This window comes from Myodes glareolus, chromosome 7 (assembly GCF_982192425.1).
Source record: "Myodes glareolus chromosome 7, mMyoGla1.1, whole genome shotgun sequence".
In the NCBI taxonomy this organism is placed as follows: domain Eukaryota; kingdom Metazoa; phylum Chordata; class Mammalia; order Rodentia; family Cricetidae; genus Myodes; species Myodes glareolus.
The window spans coordinates 6,162,000-6,176,734 of NC_142032.1; the positions used below are offsets into that span (position 1 = coordinate 6,162,000).

General features: G+C 43.4%; 1 protein-coding gene across 6 annotated transcripts in view; it reads right to left on the reverse strand.

Moving 5' to 3' along the window:
- The window catches only part of Vti1a (vesicle transport through interaction with t-SNAREs 1A), a 313,453-nt gene that overhangs the window by 103,080 nt on the left and 195,638 nt on the right, over window positions 1–14,735 (reverse strand). For 4 of the 6 annotated variants that reach the window (XM_048423304.3, XM_048423302.3, XM_085694105.2 and 1 more), the window contains one exon: window positions 14,554–14,615. In XM_048423304.3, coding sequence (XP_048279261.1) covers window positions 14,554–14,615 — 62 coding nt within the window. Of the gene's footprint in view, window positions 1–14,542; window positions 14,616–14,735 lie in introns of all 6 variants that reach the window. The other 2 variants (XM_048423309.3, XM_048423308.3) reach the window with 1 other exon arrangement.

A 14,735-nucleotide genomic window follows, 5' to 3' on the forward strand; every position in this document is an offset into this window, starting at 1 on the left:
GAATGAAAAAAGAAAAACCAAACACATTATTAAAGTCTATATCACTAATGCTCAGAATCTGGGAGGGTTTTCTACTGCACACAAGAAAGGAACTGTGTTCTTTGTATATTTTGGAGATCAGTCCTCTGTCTGATGTGGGGTTAGTGAAGATCTTTTCCCATTCTGTAGGCTGCTGTTTTGTCTTGTTGACCATGTCCTTTATTTTACAGAAGCTTTTCAGTTTCAGGAGGTCCATTATTAATTGTTTCTCTCACTGAGGTTATATTTAGGAACTGGTCTCCTGTGCCAATGCATTCAAGTGTACTTCCCACTTTATCTTCTATGAGGTTCAGTGTGGCTTGCTTTATGTTGAGGTCTTTGATCCATTTGGACTTGAATTTTGTGCAAGATGACAGATATGGATCTATCTTCATTCTTCTACATGTTAATATCCAGTTATGCCAGCACCATTTATTAAATATGTTTTCTTTTTTCCATTTGATATTTTTTGCTTCTTTGTCAAAAATTGGGTGTTCGTAGATGTGTGGATTAATATTTGGGTCTTCGATTTAGTTCCATTGGTCCTCCTGTCTGTTTTGATGGCAATACCAGGCTGTTTTCAGTACTGTAGCTCTGTAGTAGAGTTGGAAGTCAGGGATTGTGATGCCTCCAGAAGTTCTTTTATTGTACAGGATTGTTTTTGGCTATCCCTCTGGGCTTTTTCTTTTTCCATATGAAGTTGAGTATCCATTCTTTCAAGGTCTGTGAAGAATTTTGCTGGGATTTTGAAGGGTATTGCATTGAATCTGTAGATTGGTTTTGGTAAGATTGCCATTTTTACTATGTTAATTCTACCTACCCAAGAGTATGGAAGATCTTTCCACTTTCTGGTGTCTGCTTCAATTTCTTTCTTTAAAGATTTGAAGTTCTTGTCATACAAGTCTTCCACTTGTTTGGAAAGAACTCAAGAAATTGGTTACCAAAAGAACAAATAATCCAATAAAAATGAAGTACAGACCTAAACAGAGAACTCTCAACAGAGGAATCTAAAATGGCTGAAAGACACTTAAGGAAATGTTCAACATCCTAAGTCATCAGAGAAATGCAAATCCAAACAACTCTGAGATTCCATCCTAAACCTGTTAAGAATGGTCAAGATCAAAAACACTGATGATAACTTATGCTGGAGAGGTTGTGGGGCAAAGGGAACACAATACATCTATAGAGTCCTAGAAAGGCAGTAGGGTGGTGGTGGCATGCGCTTTTAATCCGAGCACTTGGGAGGTAGAGGCAGGCAGATCTCTAGGAGTTTGACGCCAGCCTGGTCTATAGAATGAGTTCCAGGACAGGCTCCAAAGCTACACAGAGAAACCCTGTCTCGAAAAACCAAACAATAAACAAATGTACAGACACATCTGTTACGTGTGCGCAAATGCTGGCCACTCCTACTTATGAATCACTATATCCTAATCATCTGTCTTCACTTGAAGTAGACGACAAAGTCCTAGGAGTTAAGCCGTTGAGGGTAAGGGAGTCATAAACCAATTCTCTCTTCACAGATGCCATACTAAGAAGATAATATAATCTATGGATAGAGATACACAGCATCGATATATCATGGTGAGCTAGAAACTCTGAGACGGTTTAACACACGGAAATATTCTAGTGAGGGAATATTATGTAAATCATCGTGAGCAATGATTACAGCTGTTACGGACTTGGGAATACATTTTCAACATAATGAATGCAAAAATCAGAATATAAAGTAATATGTTGTTTGTACGTAAAACACTTGGGAAGATGTTGTAATGAAGGGTGCCAAAGCTTCGTCAGCTGTGATCTCTGGCCAGTGTGAGTACAAAGGACTTTAGTCCAGTTTCCTTTTATCTTAAAAAGTGTGTACCACCATACTCCATTTAAATTAATTTTTTTTGACTGATACATAAAGAAATTAAAGTGGACTCCAGCCACGGACGCAGACCAGTGCCTTGCTCAGCCATCACTAAGAGAAACTTCCTTCTGCCGCAGATGGGAACAAATACAGAGACCACAGCCAGACATTCTGCACAGAGCAAGAGACCTTGGAGCACTTAGCCCTACACAGACGTCACCACCAAATGCTCAGGGAACCCTGTAGAAGAGGAACAGAAAGAATAAAAGATATCTCTCCGTCTTTGCAATAGACGGAGAAGACCATAACCAATCAAAATGCAGAGTTGTGAACTTCGGTCCCAATGCATACTTCTACAGTATACTTCAGCACCTCAGCCAGCACCTACGGCTGGGGGGAAGGCATCACTGAAGAGTGGGTGGAAAGACTGTGAGAGTGAGAGGATCAGGGAGTTTCCTGTGAGATTGTCAGCAGGAATGTCAGAAGCTACACGCACGAAGTCTCGCCAACATGACTACCTACACATGAGCTGAACAAGGAGGACACCAGCTTGACGACTGCTGTTGGGGCAGGTCAAGAGGGTCGGCCCACACAGAGAACTACACAACTAAGGAACACCGAGAGTGGGAGAACACACCAACACATGCACGTGTAACGTCACACAGGCTGAGCAGGTTCTAGTTATGTATTTATGAATGTACTCACCACTTCCATATATGTATATAATAACAACAGTTAAAAAGAGGCAGTGAATTTGAAAGTGAACACAGAGGGGTATATGAGAGGGTTTCTGTTTGGAGGGAAGAAAGGGATGGGAAAATTATGTGATTATATTATAATCTCAAAATATAAAAAAATTACAAAAAAGAAAAATGTACATATTTATAGGGTGCTATATGATGTTTTGGTAGTTATGTGTTTCTTGATAATTTTTCTAAGAAGTAACATGTTTGTTTAAAAAAATCCTCATTAGAACTTCAATAATTATGAAAAATTATAACGACATGTAGAAAAAGACACACTATTGAGAACCTATAATATAGCTCTAGATTCATGGCTAGAAGGGATATTTAAAATCAGTGGAACAGTTTGTTTCAAGAAAGAGGAATTAGAAAAAAATTTTAAATGTTATATAACTTATTATTTTATACTTTGTTAAAGAAGTGTGATTTTAAAGCTCCAAATAAAATCTGTGGCTTATATCTTCATGTGCTTCTATTACAAATAGGAAATGGTTCTGATGTCAGCAACTGCCTCTTGCCCAGTCTCCCCAGACTCTCAAGTTGGCTTTCACATCTGAACCAAGTATGAGGGGCACAACTCTGCCTGAGCATCTGGAGGGCAGGCCCTTCCTATGCCCTCCATTGTTTCCAGCACTTAGCTCCAGGATTCAGAAAGATCAAGAAATATTTCGTGAGCAAAGAGAGGACCAACGTGAGGAAAGACTGTTAGGTACATCCTGGAGGCACATCTATGGTGCAGAAGGTCTTTGCATTCACCCGTCACGCCTGGATTTCTACGATGGAAAGATGTAAGGACCCCGGGCTCCAGGTTCCTCCTTCAACCTAGATCGCATGCATGATGGAAACACAGGCGGAGCCAAAACCTGAAGCCCTGGTTTTACTTCTCTTTTCCCATTTCAAAAGCAAGAGCTGTATTTAATTTTAATTTTCCTGCAGAAGGGAGGGGGAACTTTCATGTGTGAAAGAACGGCACCCCCAGCCATCTGAGAACGCTTTTTCCCAGGAACACCTGTTTGCTCCAGCTGAAGCCTGTCCACACTGAGTCCCCAGATCTGGAGCTTCTCTTCAAATGCTCCACTATTCTACACTATTTATTCCCCACCTGTCTGATGGCTATGATAGCTTGGGAATGCTCCAGCCAGGGAAAGCTGTGCCTTGGCCCCTTGGCAAAGCTAACGGTAGCTAATGCTCACCCAGAATCTCATCTGGCTCCGGAGACCCTTGAGTTCAAACATGCCCTTCCTTTCAGGCTTCTGGGCTTAGCAAAGGCCTCTAAGAGGAAGAAGCAAATACTTTTCATCTTCACAGTAATAAGTTATGAAACCAGGTAATGCCTTTCACTCTGTGTTTATTAAGACTGGTTAATCAGCTTCGCACGCCTGCTTAATATTCAGTATTCTAGTCATTAAATAGTTGCCTGACACTAAAAGTGAGGATTGGTAAATCAATTTATCCAACGATGGAGCTGTTGAAATGCAGAGGGTAAAATGTAGTTAAAAAAAAACCTTAAATGCATAATTTAACATGTAATTCAAGGTAGGAAAAATGCCTACAACAGACTCTGGTCTATAATAGTGAAATAATGTTTTATTTTAAAATTCTAGCCATGAGAAAACTGTGCATTCGAAAGGCTTACATAAAGCCTTATAAAATAAGAGACCTTTTATCTTCCCCAGATCCACGCACCTGACAATACTTTATCTATGCAATTCTGAGGCACATAAAAAACCCCGGTGAATAAATAAAATATTCTTTTCTCCCTTTTATACAGAAGCTTTAAACATTGCCCATATAAATAGCCTGGCCTTGAACACACAGATTAAAAGACCAAACAGGCTGTCGCTTCAGATCATGTGTACAGGATGGAAAATGAGCGGCTCTCTTTATGGCTTTCTATACGGCCATTCAGCGAGAAATATGGAAAAATTCAGCATTTTAAGTGATATACTTATCAACTCCACAATATAATAAAGCAATCCACGTACTCTGCCAATGTTCTTTGCCTTTTCTCGTGAATCACATGCATACTACATATAGTCAATGGGCAATATTATTTCAAAGGCCAGGAAGTTTTCTAAATATGTAACTTTGGTGAGGCATATGAAAATTCCTAATAGTTTTTTTTAACACAGAAAAAGGGTTTTCCTTCCACAATTGCTTACAATTAGAGTTACTTAAGTGATTGCAAGCTGTCTGGACTCTTGGAGGGAACTTTAAGTTCCATCACAATTAAAAAGCTTTCTTAGCAAGTCAAGTTTAAGGTGAAGGCCAATCTGAAGTTGGTTCATTAACTTTGTGAGCAGATTAATAGTGTTCTGTGTGCCCTCAACAAGGTTGCTGTCAAAACAGAGCTGGCTAACACCTCCCTGGTGACCAAGGTCTGCTGCTAGGAGCCACTAAACTGAAGCTGCCCTAACAGGGCCTGCTGTTCTCCGCGTGGGTGAAGAATTAGGCTGTGGTTCTCACGTCAGGTGGCTAGCTGCCCTCTCCTTCATGGAGTCTCACTTGCCTCCTCAGGGACAGGGGACACTCTCTTCCTCATCTTCCATGATATCTGTCTTCCCCTTAATCTCTCACTCACCAGGTAACCAAGTTACTGTGAACTTAGCCACCCAAGCCCACAGTTCTAAGAGACTATCAGGGAAAACATTGACACTCACGTTGAAGAAGATGCTGATGCTATTACAGCGGACACAATGCAAAGAACGTGGTTACTTCGGCCAAACCCAAGCTGATTGGCCCACATTTTGCCCTATCTTGGTGGGAGGACATGGATCAGACATAATTTCTACAGGTGATGTCTGTTACAGATGTGGTTGGAATGTGCTCCCCAAAAGTCTATGAGTTGGAAGCCTGTCTTCATGTTGGTGGTGTTTGTCGGTGAGGCTCTTGGGAGTTAGCCAGAATTAGGAGTCTAGAAGATGGGCTGCCATGAGGAATAGAAGAGACTGAAGCTAGCACGCTTGCCCTGCATGCCACGTGGGGCCCTCTGCCTGTTTTGGTGCAGCAGGTTCACACACACAGACTGAATGGGTGCTGATGTCATGCCCTTGTAGTCTCAGCTTCAGGAACTGTGAGCCACATACACGCCCATTCCTTATAAAATCACCCAGCCTGCAGTTCTTGTCTTTATGAATATAAAGACCATGATGGTATCAGTTTAGTTTTTCAGAGATCACCTTAGATGAGACCATGCACAGCCCCAGCTAACTCCAGTCCCATTGTATTTGAACTGTCACGACACAACCTTATGGACGTCTTCCTGACAGCGATCTGATTTATCAAGCAAGGCCTCCTTGCATCTGCAGAGAAACGGTGAACTTTTGGGTCAGAGTCAATACCCGGTGCTGCATTTATGCCAGCACACTTCAGAAGAATGAGGGCAATTGGATTGCAATGGTATCTAGCTAGGATGTGGGCACCATTCACAGCTGCCTCATCCCTCAACATTTTAGGACATGGTGTGGACTATCTGAAAATATTATGGAAGTTTAGAAGAAAATTACCAGAGATGCATATGGACATGTATACACACACACACGCACACACACGCACACACACACACACACACACACACACGCACACACATTCAGAGAAGTGCAGTGCTTCAGAAACTCACGGGAGCCAGCCCAGGAAACAAACTAGTTTTTAAGGTTTGAGACAGAGTGTGGTTTCTGCAGGGCATGTGGGGCGTTCCTCTAATGTCTTAGCCGGCTGGGGATGAAAATGTCAGCAGAATTTCCCTCATCATAAAACTATGAGGGGTCAGAACACAGAGCGTTCAACGGTTTTGTTCAACTCTCCTTCTCAAACTCACCTCAAATTTATCATCCTGGCGTTTCCCAAAGATATTCACATGCCAGATCTAAAGTTCTTTACATAACTTTGCCAAAGAAGACTTTTTTTTTTTAAGTTTTACAAATTCTTTTATAAAGACTGTTGGGGTGAAAAAAAAGATTATTTCTCCTTTCATGTCAGCTGCTATCTTGTCAAGAAACGTCAGAGACAATTTAAAATGAAAAATTACAACCTCAAAGTTCATAATTTAAGAGATATTTTAATTTCATTTTTGGATATTAAATGTGCTTCTGAACCAACAGTTTTGTTGATTTTTTTTCCCCTAGAAACATAACGAATTCTTTCTTAATACCTAGATGACAGAGTCTCCAGTGGTCCACAGTTGTTTCTTATTATGGCTTCCCTGGAAACCATTTCTGGGAAGGCACAATTCCCAGCACTTAACTTTGTTTACAACAGACAAACCTGCTTGTGTGGTATAAATAGGAATCTGTCTTTAAATTCTGCTGAAAAATAAAAGGCAGCCATGAAACAGAGCATTTCCTGCCCTAAAGGTGGCTTTAAAAGATTCTTAGCTACTTTAGGAACGGCAGTGAAGCATATATAATAATTATCAATTGCCGCACAGTAAGATACTAATTTTATAGAAAAAAATTATATAAAGAGAAAACAAAAACATGCCAGCGATGCCCTGAGAACTGTCAGTGTTAGGCTCCTTTACGCTGAGGTTATGAAGCCCGGCTTTGTGCTCGAGTTTGTGATGTATATCTATAACTTGCTCTTGTCGTGCAGATAAGCGTCGCCTTGTCTCCCTAACTGCACTTTGAAAAGCAGCTTCACAGTCGTTTGACTTTTGATCTGGGTGGCAGCGAGGCTTGACCACCTGCGCTGTGCACGAGCCGTTACTGAGCTGGCTTTGTGCGGTCTCATAACACAGAAATCCTTTTAGAATTGATGTGTGAATACGCTAATCTACAACATGAGTGTTCAAACAAAAAACCATGGTGGCGGTCGGGGAGGCAGGGGTGTCAGCAGCAGAGAAGGGGTGCACGGGAGACACTCTCTCCCTGGATTTATGAAGTCGGGCTATTGTCCTCATCTCTAGCGTTCAGTGAAACAGGTGTGAAAGGCCTCCCCCAACCCACAATGGAGCAGGCAGCGGTGGGGTGGCAGGGGCCTGGAATTGTAAATGCTGTTGTTCGGTGATGGTATATGTTAATAAATAGCCATTTACGAGGGGGGAGGGCGAAGACTCCATTACTTGTTTATAAGGAAGGCCTTGGGCGTCTTGCTTTGAGTTAACAGCTCAAGGCTGCGTTCAAAGAAGGCATTGATGGTGAAGGCGAAGAGTTCCCGCCACTCAGCCGCATTAAAGTATGGCATGCATGTGGGAAGAAAGGACAGCGGAAGAGAAAGGCAATCAAGAATGCAGTCAAATTGTGGCTCACAATGGAGAAAAAGTGTAAGTTGCCTTTCTATTGAGATGAGATGATGGGCAGAAATCTCGGTGCACAGGTAGGTGCAGAGCGTACCTCTGGATGGACATGCTTACGTGTGGCCAAAGTGTACCCATGGGAACTGGGACAGAACCTTGCAACTATTCTCCCTCATATCCCAAGGGTCACTCCCCAAGGCTTGTCATACAGCAACAAGGCCCTGTGCTGAATATGAGGGCTCCCCTAAGCCCCAGAAGCTGTCAGACAAGAGGAGTGGAGCACTCCTCCAGAAAAGTCCCCCAAAAGGCTGACAGCATGTCCTCGCTCCCCAGTCGGCTACTGGCTACTAGCGGTCCACTTCTGTCCTCTTTCCGAGCAGGAATTTTTCAACCCATGTGTGGGTCTGTGCTGGTGTCTGGAGGAAATTCACACTCGCTGCATGCTGTCATTTCCTGGGGGCTGCAGTTCTCTCTCTGTTTCACTTCCTCCCTGCCTTGTGTCAGCTGGCTGTCCCATACTGTGGGGAGGGCGCAGTGAAAAGGTCCGGCAGAGAGCTGCTGGCCGAGCTGTTAATGACATGCCTGGAGCTCACAGAATGAAGTGAGTTCAGGCTAGTCTATGGGAAGGCCACGTGACTAAGACCTGGGCCTGGTGAGGAGAGATGGACGCTCCACTGGAGCAGGACGAAGGTGAGAGCTGTGTTTTCTCAGCTGGCTCTCCTGGATTCACACATTCCCAGTCACGTGTCTGTACTCAGAACAGGACTTCAGATCATGGCTATGACGTTTTCTGACCAGAACCAGTCAGAACCAAATCAGCGCCATGCTGTTACCTCTGATGGAAAGGAGGAGGAGGAGGAAGATACACAGTTCTTCCCATTGAGTCTCACAGAGAAGACAGAGAAGGTGGCAGGACTTAGCCCCCCAAGAGAGGTGAGAGTAGTCACGATCAAGCTCCAGTACTAATGGCGTCATTTGAACCCTAGACTACAGGACACCTGAAATCAAAGCTGTCCTTGGTCTGTTAAGTCATACATGAGAGAGCATTTATCCCTTCCTTTGTGTCTGGCCAGTTTGGTCTCCATTCTGGCACTTACACCCAGAACATTCTGTCCAGGATGGATGGCAAAGGGAGAGCATTGCATGGAGGAGTGACCAACCAAGCAAATAATCAAACCAAGGAGGAGTCTAACTAGTGCTAGGGGGAAGAAATCATCAGCTGTTGTGGGGACCTGGTGTTTGTCCACAGGCCAGAGCTGCCAACAGGGCCAGTCCACTGACAGATCTTGGAGATGAAGCTAAGCAGGCTGGGTGCTGAGGGCAGCAGTGGCTGCAGCAGTTGGGGCAGGGTTTCTCCCAGGAAAATGCCCATTTTGCTTTGTAGTGGGTAAAGCAGCCAATCATATATTAACATATAAAGGAGGGGGTAAGAGTCACAGAGGACAAGTTGGGGAACAGTCGGAATGACCGGGAATCAATATATTACCACCAATTTGTAATTATCTAAAAATCCTTTGGGAAGCTAGGAAGAGAAAAGAAGGAAAATTTAAAATGCCAAGTTAAAATGTGCACACCTAAAAAACATCTTAATTAACTCTGATTTTAGCTAACGCTCTCATGTTTGCTTGCTTTCGAAGCACTGATGAGAATGGAAATAACAAACCTTGCTGAAGCCTTCCAAGCACCAGGCACCGTTCATGCACTGTTTCGGGGAACTCGCATCAGCATTTGTGAGGGAAAAACTTGCCATCCCTATTTTGTGAGTGAGGAAACTGAGGCAAGGAGAAGAGCCTTGCAAAGGTTAACAACAGGAAGCAGTCAACTGAGCACACAGCAACTCTTACCACGCGCCTCTCCCAGGCCCACGCAGAATGTCGTTCTTAATAATTAAACAAAACTGCAACTGTTTTCTCCAGTGAGGATAAGGCCCCGGGTGATATAGCACTAGACACAAAAATAACATTTTCTTACCATGATATTTGCCAAACACTGGCAGGAAGAGGGAGAACAGGCATGCCTACGACACACTGTTGGTTTTTATTGGCTCCAATTAATGCTCAAAAATAACAACCCTAAAGGCTCCCCAGGAGCACAGTTGAAAGAGACTTCTTTGGCACACAGGGTTAGAGCACATCCCCAAAGCAGGGCCTAGCAGGGCTCACTCCATGCTTTCAGCGCCATCACCAAACACTGGTAAGGGTCGTCCGCCCGTGAGGACCCTGGTGCTCCGCAGAGGGGCATGTTTAGAAGTAAAATGTGATTTCAAGGAAAGGTACTGTTGCTCCCCAGACTGAAGGAGCTGCAACACCAGCACACACGCCAACGTGTTCTAGCCAGGCTGCAGCGCCCTGCGTTGGCAGCTGTCGGCTTCCTTCACGCACAGCGAGGTTGCAGGAGACACCCTGGAAAGGGCTCTGTGAAAGGACACAGACCTCACCACAGCGTGGCACACTGAGCTCGTCACACGGAAGCTGTTTTCTGCTGTGATGCTGCCATCAGCACGGGTAATAAGGAACCCTGGCATATACACTTGTAACTATCTCTCAACTTCATGCCAAGGGAGCTCCCAGACTATACCATTGCTATATTCTATGGGAATTTGGTATTTCTTGGAAAGAAGCTAGTCATGACAAATGATGAGTTATTGTTTGCTTCTTGGGAGGTGAAAGGAACAGAATTATAATTTCCTTTCATTCTGAAGAAAAGTCTTGAAAATCTCTAATTTTATTTTTATTGATTCTCATCACTATTTGATATAATAGGAATCCCAGCTTTAAAGAGAAAGAGAGAAAAAAATAGAATTCCCAGTGAAAACACGTGTTCGCTAACACACACAGACACACAGACATACACACACAGGAAGAGACACTTGAGCCCCAGTGATACCCACCACACCTGAGGACAACCAATGACAATAATCACGTTTTGTGAGAGCAATGAGAAATCCATTCCGGGTCTCCAGTTACCACATGAATGGCTATTTGTTTTGTAGCTATCTTCACTATGATTTGAATCCCACTTTATTTAAAGTATCTGAATCCAACTTTATTTAAAGTCTGTCTAGAGAGTCAGGAAATAAACAATCTGTTCGAGGTGGCTCTCCATCTATGTCAAGAGAAAAGAAAAATGACTTTCCAGGAATCAGCTATGGCTTCATTCTGATGTCATGTTTTCCTATTATAAACCTGAACAGACCAATCTTCTCCTTTGTTTTCTTTCTTTGGCAAGATGGTGTAGCTACATGAAAGAGAATTTCTGCTTGGCTGAGTCAGTTGTCTCACTAACAGACATGTCAATATTTTCTGTATAACTTAATTTCTTGTGAAACATTTTTCAGTTTATGATTAAACAAACCACATTCTATTTCCCTTATTTTCTCCCATCACAATATTTTTATAAGCCGTTTAAACCACAGTGTGTGTGCACCACCTTCCCTGCGCTGCTGTTTGTGCTTCTGGAGTCCTTCTAGAGGATCTGCAGGAGCAGCCAGAGGAGGTGAGCCGGAGCGGCTTCCTCCAGAGTCAGGTGATTCCTATGGTACATTTGTGAGCACACATCTCTCTACATGAAGCACTGCAAAAGCAAAGGAAGGTGTGTTTGTATTATTTCTGGATCCCTGGGCTGTGCACACAGGCATTAAATATTTACTGAAGACATGAAAAAGCAGTGAAAAGGTGGAAAGAAGAGATAGGTGCACAGAGGGAAGGAAAGAAGGCAGCTAATAAAAAATTAAGTGGCACGGGTGCTGGTGGTTTAGAGGCTGCTGGGCCCTGCAAACTCTGCTGCTTACTGACTTTGGCCAGTCTCATAGATGGCTAAGTAGACCTGGGTACAGACTCTGCAGATGAATGCGGGTCCCTGACTTTGCAACAGACTAGTCACCGTTAGGTGACATGATGTATATTATGGATTGTATCTTGTCATTTCTGTTTATTGTACAAATTTGAAAACAGAAATTAAAACAACTAGTAATCTTTCTTTATAAGAATTCTCCAGTTTGTACTTATTCTTAGGCACACAGAATTTCCCATATGAAGACCAGTGGACTTATCTGTTTCTAGGCAGATGTGCCATCCACACACACTCCTCTTTCCACCCCGGGAAGAGGAGCTGTGAGCAAAGGTTCAACACTACATCTCCCTTTAGCCACAGCGCCTGTTGCCACACAGCATGGCTATGCAGTCTCAGTGGGAGCCAGGGGTGGAGAATGTGGCTTCTTCTACAATTCACCTCCTCAGAGCTGGGAAGCAAATGCCATGGGAACTTAGAATGGAACGGGGCAAAACATCAGCCAGAGCATTGAGCAAAAGTCTGTGGTGCAAGAAAAAGCACTGGTACCAATTTAAGAAACTTACTTTTCAGGAATTACATCTCAAATAACAAAGTCATTGGCAAAAATGTTTGCATTTTCCCATACAGAAAATCATCTGCCCAATATGTTGGAGAGTAATACAAACAAAACCCTAAACCACCATTCTGCATTTGGTTCCCAAAGTCTGAGTTATAGCCCTGATTGAAAGTGCCTTACTAGCTGTCTTGTAGACACCCACATGCCAGCTGAGCCTAGCAAAACATACTGTCCTACACCAAAGGACCCTGTAACAAGGTAATGGGCACAGCAAGGTGATGCCTAGCTGGGGATTCTTATTTCCATCCATCCTCTCACACATCCTGAAAGGAGGCGAGATGGTGGCGGCTGAGCTGGCCTACAAAAGGAAGCCCAGGTAGACTGACTGCACAGGAGCCATTGCCCCCAGCAAGCATGCAGAGTCACCTCCGGAGTGTGACTTCCCTCCAGAAAGCCCAAAGGCTGCACAAGTTGCGTTTTCACCCTCTCTAAATGACTTGCAAATTTATTCAAACACAATATGAAAGGATGCTCTATTTGTTGAGATAACTGTCGGCAGTGTCCTGTACTAAGGGGTGAGGTACATCAAGCAGAAATGTGGGCAGAAGCACATTGGCTTAGAAAGCCATAAATCCTTATTTGAATCTGCCAACCTGAAAGCCATGAAGAGCTGGAATGAACTATTTTTCCTAAATGCTACATCTGATTAAGCCATACCATCAAGTGACAGCTGAACTTTAACATTAATATGATATTATTTAAATAACCACATGATTTTTTTTTACACTAAAAATGATGAATGATTTCTGGACAGCTCGATGGACAGGATGCAGGAGGACTCTTTAATGAGATGTGACAGAATGGAGTATATGCAGAATGCTCGTTACAGCTCATATGGCAGGCCCTCCCCTGGAAGAAGAGGCAGCTCTCCTTCCTTTGTACTGTCTTTAGGCACGGAAGCATCTCTTTCAGTTGCCACCGCTCTTCTCTGTGAACTTTCAGTTTCTCTTATGTCATTTACCTACTGCTCTTATGCAGAGAACCCACAGACTTTCGTTCACCATTGGGATGGCGCCTCCAGGGAAAAGAAGGGTGGAGAAAAACTTGGTTGGTGATGCCCTGGGAACTAGGCTACCACTGATGGAGTCACAGAGAATTGCATCAGCTCCCAACACGTCACAGTTATACATTTACTTGACTCTTATACAATCGATGTTCAGCATACCGACACACTTGTAGGAAAGATCCGACAGGGTCCACGGCCAGAGGGTGCTAGCTTGTCAGTGCAGCTGTCTCAAGAGAAGAGCTCTTTTTCTAGGGTCACTCTCAACACTCATCACACATCTCACTCCACACCAACATGACCATGGTAGAGGACTGTTGAAGAAGGGGTCACATGTTTGTTCCCAACTGCCCATACTCCCAAAATAATCACACAGAAACTATATTAATTAAATCACTGCTTGGCCCATTAGCTCTAGCTTCTTATTGGGTAACTCTTATATTAATTTAACCCATTTCTATTAATCTGTATATCACCATGTGGCAGTGGCTTACCGGCAAAGATTCGGCATGTCTGACTCTGGCGCTCCTTGGCGTCTCTCTGACTCTACCTTTTTCCCAGCATTCCGTTTAGTTTTCCCTGCCTAGCTCTGTTCCCCTATAGCTCTGCTATACCAAAGCAGTTCTTTTATTCATTAACCACTAAAAGCAACACATACACAGAAGGACCTCCCACACCAGAGGACCTTTTCACTTCGTAGAGTACTAGCGGAAAAGAATTAAGTTCAGAATAGACTTAAAATATTAGCCATCTCTATTTACCTTTTTATATCTTTCTGAATATTTTTCATCAGTCAAAGTTTAGCCACACACAGTACTTAAAAGATTATTCTGATAACTGTGACAGTTCTATAAATCATCTTGAAGCATGCGCATGAAGTCACAATGCTTCCCTAAGCAGTCTTTTTCTCAGCAATGAAACAAGACAACAAGCAAAGCTGAAACCCAGAGTTCTCCTGATGATGGAAGGCCTGCATTTCCTCAGTCAGAATTGAGAGGAAAGTCAGTGTGCTCCTGCCATGGGCCTTCCTCAGGCTACGAAAAAACGCTTCTTGTCTAACCCTAATTTTTTTCTATAGCTTGAGGTAAGCCCTCCAGCTCAAGCCTTGTCTCTAATCTGAGTTAGCCACGTGGGTAACCCACAAAAGGGTTAAAAACAGTGCCCTGTTATTTCAGAAGGGTGTTGACACAGCCTAGCAGGGAAGAGCAGACCCCAAGAGCTTGTGAAATGCTCCATCCCAGTGGGGCAGACAGTTAAACAGAGAGAAACGGAAGTCAGTCCCTACCTGGCTCTTACCTTCGCAACATCCCTGTCAGGATTCTGGAGCTTTTCCCCAAGTTTGCATCTGTTTCCCGGAGCTAAAGGGAAAGCATGGTGGGAATAAAAGAAATCAGAATGAAGCATCAGCACTCAGAGGAGTCTAAAGCGCCTGCTGAATGATAGCTGAGTTTCCCAGGAGACAACAGTAAGAGGCATTT